This window comes from Lathyrus oleraceus, chromosome 2 (assembly GCF_024323335.1).
Source record: "Lathyrus oleraceus cultivar Zhongwan6 chromosome 2, CAAS_Psat_ZW6_1.0, whole genome shotgun sequence".
NCBI lineage: Eukaryota > Viridiplantae > Streptophyta > Magnoliopsida > Fabales > Fabaceae > Lathyrus > Lathyrus oleraceus.
This window is the reverse complement of record NC_066580.1, coordinates 461,363,047-461,367,539: the sequence shown is the minus strand read 5'-3', so window position 1 is coordinate 461,367,539 and position 4,493 is coordinate 461,363,047. Positions and strand designations below refer to the sequence as shown.

Below are 4,493 nucleotides of genomic sequence, written 5' to 3'. Positions count from 1 at the left end.
GTGTTAAAGCTTGAAAATAGCCTTGTTGAATGTTTCTCACAAGCTCTAAAGTTAAAGGGTTAGTGAAATTATATCAAATGAAGAAGGAAACGGAAGGAAAGGGGAGTGATCTGGCGCGAGTCATTTCAATTAAAACTCGTCTGAAGATGCATCTTCATAAAATTTATTGAGCGTAAAACACTAAATTTAAATTAAGAATTATTACAAAGATGCATCTTCAAAAATATTTTTAAACAAAACATAATGACTAATTCAATATCACATTAAGGATGTGTAATTTGAATGCGTAGGCTGAAAAATGTTCGGTTGAAAAGGCTCAGGATGAGTAAAATGTGACCGCAAAAGGAGTTAAAAAAAATAAAACCAGTATGACAAGTTGAACTACGCAAATCGTAGATCAATAAAACTGACGCCTTCAAGCTCGACTTTGAATTTTTTCGTTAGTTAACTTTACGTACATTTGAGAACCAGTTCAACCGATTTGTCTGTAGATCTGAAAATTTGTTCTGGTTGACATTAGGTCGACTTAGAAAGATGCATGATGCAATGAAAATGCCTGAAATGCAATTAAATAATTTTTTAAAATTTAAAACGAACTGAAAGTTGATTGAATATCAACTTTTAATGAACTGATGTAAATGCTTGGGGAAAAGTTGGGGCATAACAGGAAAATTTAAGGTTTTACTTATAGCCGAAGCGGTTATTTTCGACCAGGAAACCACTTAACCTTTTGGGGGGAATTCCCTGTCAGAGGAGGTTGTGAAGTTGGTCGAGAAGTCCATAGAAGACCTTGGTCGAAGAAGAAGACTTAGTGAAATTTGGGGTTACTAGTTGACGTGTTTCGTATTTTTATCAAAGAAAGTTGGATAAGATCATACGATTATTTGGGAACATGTGGAGACCTGTCAAAGACTAAGGATGCATGAAGTCGAAGACGTGATCAATTTTGCTGAGTCGACCGTTGTAGATGGTTATGTTAGGACTAGTATATAAACGGTGTTAGTTTATAGTTTTGGGGTCCATAAATTCAACAAATTTTATAAACTCGGAGTATCCAAGTGTTTAACGAGAAAATAGTGACTTTGAAAATGTATCTATTTGTATTCCATTTTATGAATTTAATTCCTTAAGTTTGTCATTTACTGCATTAAAAGTTCTTTTCAAGCTCTTTTCATTTTCAACTTTAACTTAAAATGCATTTCAAACTCATAATTTTTGCACAATCTATCCTGGGATTTTTTCGAATTTAATCTCTTAAGTGAAATAAAATTTGTCTTTGTTTACTAAATTTTACAGTAAACACTAGGATTGGGTGCAATGCAATTGAAGTAGTGTTAAAGCTTGAAAATAGCCTTGTTGAATGTTTCTCACAAGCTCTAAAGTTAAAGGGTTAGTGAAATTATATCAAATGAAGAAGGAAACGGAAGGAAAGGGGAGTGATCTGGCGCGAGTCATTTCAATTAAAACTCGTCTGAAGATGCATCTTCATAAAATTTATTGAGCGTAAAACACTAAATTTAAATTAAGAATTATTACAAAGATGCATCTTCAAAAATATTTTTAAACAAACATAATGACTCATTCAATATCACATTAAGGATGTGTAATTTGAATGCGTAGGCTGAAATATTTTTGAAATTCAATAATTTTTATGACTTTTCAGCATGATCAACTAACATTAAGGGTGAAACAAATAATATCCTAAATAATTTCTTTTAAGGATAATAGATCATTCCGGAGCTTTACTTTATTTAAGTATGCTTTTTTAAGCAAAGCTAGTCCAATCCATTCTCACCCTAATTAACTAGTTAAAATTTAAATTTGTTCCATTTTTATATGCTCCAATTTAGTCGGTCCTAAAATAAATGATGCACATTTTTTAACTCTACTTTTTAATTAATGTTTCTTTCATTTTTTCAATATATTTCTTCCCTTTTATTTATTATTTTTTCTTGATCTATATAAAATGATCGATTGAATTGAATCATTGTGGAAGCAATATTTATACAAACATATAAAGAAATGGCCATGACGCAACACAAAATACATACACATAACACATCCATTTCTGCAGTGCATATAGTACTACAAATTAAATCCATAAAAGAAGAACCCATCATACACAAAAAAATAAATGACAGTTTGAAATCCACTCAGTGTTCAAACACATAGCACACAATATGCTGCTAATAATGCTTTAATTAACTTAACAATAAAGCTAACACAAACTTTACCTAACTTGAAATTTCAATTAATTCTCGATCTGAGAATAGAAATAAAAAACAAAACCTCATGATTTCATCTTCTGCATCGCGTGATAGCAGAACAACCTCTAGTATAAGGATGAACAGGTCCTCTAGCTTCATAACACTTGTGAGTGTAATAAGATCTACCAGAACGAGGAGGACAAGGGATTCTGTTAGCAGCTAGAGCACCGTAAGAGATATAGTATTTCACTCTACTCCAGAACAAAGATCTTCGACTGAAATCACTGTCTATGTCTTCTTCATTGTCTTCAGCTAGTTCATTGTAGAGTGATGACATTGTTGTCGGCCATTCTAGAACATCAGAACTAAGGTTCAAGGTTGTTTCTTCGATCTGTGCATCAACGTGAATGTTGATGATGGTGAAAAGAGTGAGAGATAGTAGAATGGTTAGAATGAGTTTGAGAGGAGTAGAGAAAGCCATGATGAGAAGAAGAAGAAGAGTGAGAAAAGAAAAGTATGATGTTTTTGTTTTGTTGTGTGAGGGAAAAGAGGAGAGAGACAAGAACCAGAAGTCACATGTTGTAAGCGCCAAAGATGGGAACCTTAATTGTTTACAGCTGTTATTCATCAATGTTTCCATCAACCGTGCCTCTACTCTATCTGTTCTATCCTATGTGGTAATGTCCATGATAAGAGGCTGTGATGTATGTTGTCAAGATGTTTTTGATGAATCGGACGGTGATGAAAGGAGTGGTGCAGTGAGTAGGTTACGATGGAGAGTATTGTAGAATCTCTTGCGTGTTACCATACGTGACGGTTTTGAGTAAAGACGCCGAGGATGCGACTGGGAGAAACGGTGATTTTAAATGCCTCTAATCATCCACCTAACTGATAACCCCTTCCCCTTTCTCTATTTTCCACTTTAACTTTTCTTATCTTTTCGGATGAAAAAAAAAACCTAAAAATTTCACTACATCCTTAAAAGATTTTTTAAATTTTTTTATATCGTAGGAATTTTTACCCACATAATTCAAATTTTTTAAAAAAATCACAAAATAACATATTTTTTAGATTATTTTTCAAAATACTCCATTTTAAAAATGAGGCGCGGGATAAATCCGCGTCTGCTCTTAAACTTAGAGAGAAGGCGACAATTGGATTGGCTAGTCCATCTTGTGTTGTCAATCCAATTGGCGTATGTGTGTTAAGTTTTAAAGGAGGCGCCAATTGATCTAACACCTGTGTGTGTTTCGTAATTTTTTTTTGAAAAATATTATACATGGTAGATAAAGTCGAAATTGGATCAATTCATATTAATATTAATACCCGTTTATACAAAAAAGACTAATGACGATGACCGGGATCACCTAACCGACCTTCGGTCCCACATCCCCTAGCTACCCGAACTCGTGGCCCTAACTCACGTTGATGATTCACCCCAGGTGTTTAAGTATCTGAGGGCCCAAGAACATCACCACCAACTGCAGGAGATTGTCTGAGATAGTCAGACAAATCAACGTAGTCTTGTGTATGCATCGAAGGGGTACCGCCATAGCTGAGTTCATGACCCATGCCAGAGTAGTTGGTCTGTATTAGAGTTGTTGGAGGGCGGCCAGGACGATTGAAGGGAGACATTGGTGTGAACGATGTGTCGAGGAAAGGCTGAAATGATTGTTGGGGTGTTTGGTAGACATATGGTTGTTGAAGGTTTTAGTTTTGAGATGTTTGGGCTTCTTGGCTATAGTAGGAGGAGGGACGGTTGGTGTTAAATGATCTTTAGTGTTTTGGCTAAGGCTGCTATGATAGGGTGGTGTGTTGGGTGCATATCGATGTTGGATGTTTTGATGATGATCTAGTTGTTGGTGATGGTATGCGATATGCTCTTGGTATTGTGGTTGGGTGTTTGGCATGTTAGGGTTGTAGGTTTGTGTGTTTGTGGATCAAGAATTTTGATGGATAAGGGGTTGTGAGTATCCGCTCTGACAATGTTGTTGGAGGTTAGATGTTGAGCCTTTTGGTGTGTAAGTTGTCTGGCGTGGGTCGTATAGGTACATATCCTCGGCGATGAACTTAAATCCAACTGATATGTACCAAGTCAAATATTCAGTGAATGTTGTATGAAAGTGATGAAAGAGGAAAGTATCAAAGCTAGCACACACACGGTTACAATCTTTGACCGTCATAGGCAAAATTTCAGTGTACAAGAAATAATGGACCACAATGAGGGAAAGCAAAATTTATCCTATGCTGTCAAATTAAACAGAAGTTGGTGCAACTGTGGAAAGT

At 35.3% G+C, this 4,493-nt stretch overlaps 1 protein-coding gene across 1 annotated transcript; it reads right to left on the bottom strand.

Moving 5' to 3' along the window:
• Positions 1 to 2,044: 2,044 nt before the first annotated feature.
• LOC127120397 (protein RALF-like 34) lies at positions 2,045 to 3,009 on the bottom strand. The gene has a single exon (XM_051050811.1). It carries the CDS (start codon positions 2,845 to 2,847, stop codon positions 2,299 to 2,301), a length of 549 nt encoding a protein of 182 aa, XP_050906768.1. The 5' UTR covers positions 2,848 to 3,009; the 3' UTR covers positions 2,045 to 2,298.
• Between the last annotated feature and the right edge of the window lie 1,484 nt (positions 3,010 to 4,493).

Bases quoted from the DNA above. Each gene is read 5' to 3' on its own strand.
- LOC127120397 (XM_051050811.1), bottom strand. From the start codon at position 2,847: ATGGAAACATTGATGAATAACAGCTGTAAACAATTAAGGTTCCCATCT.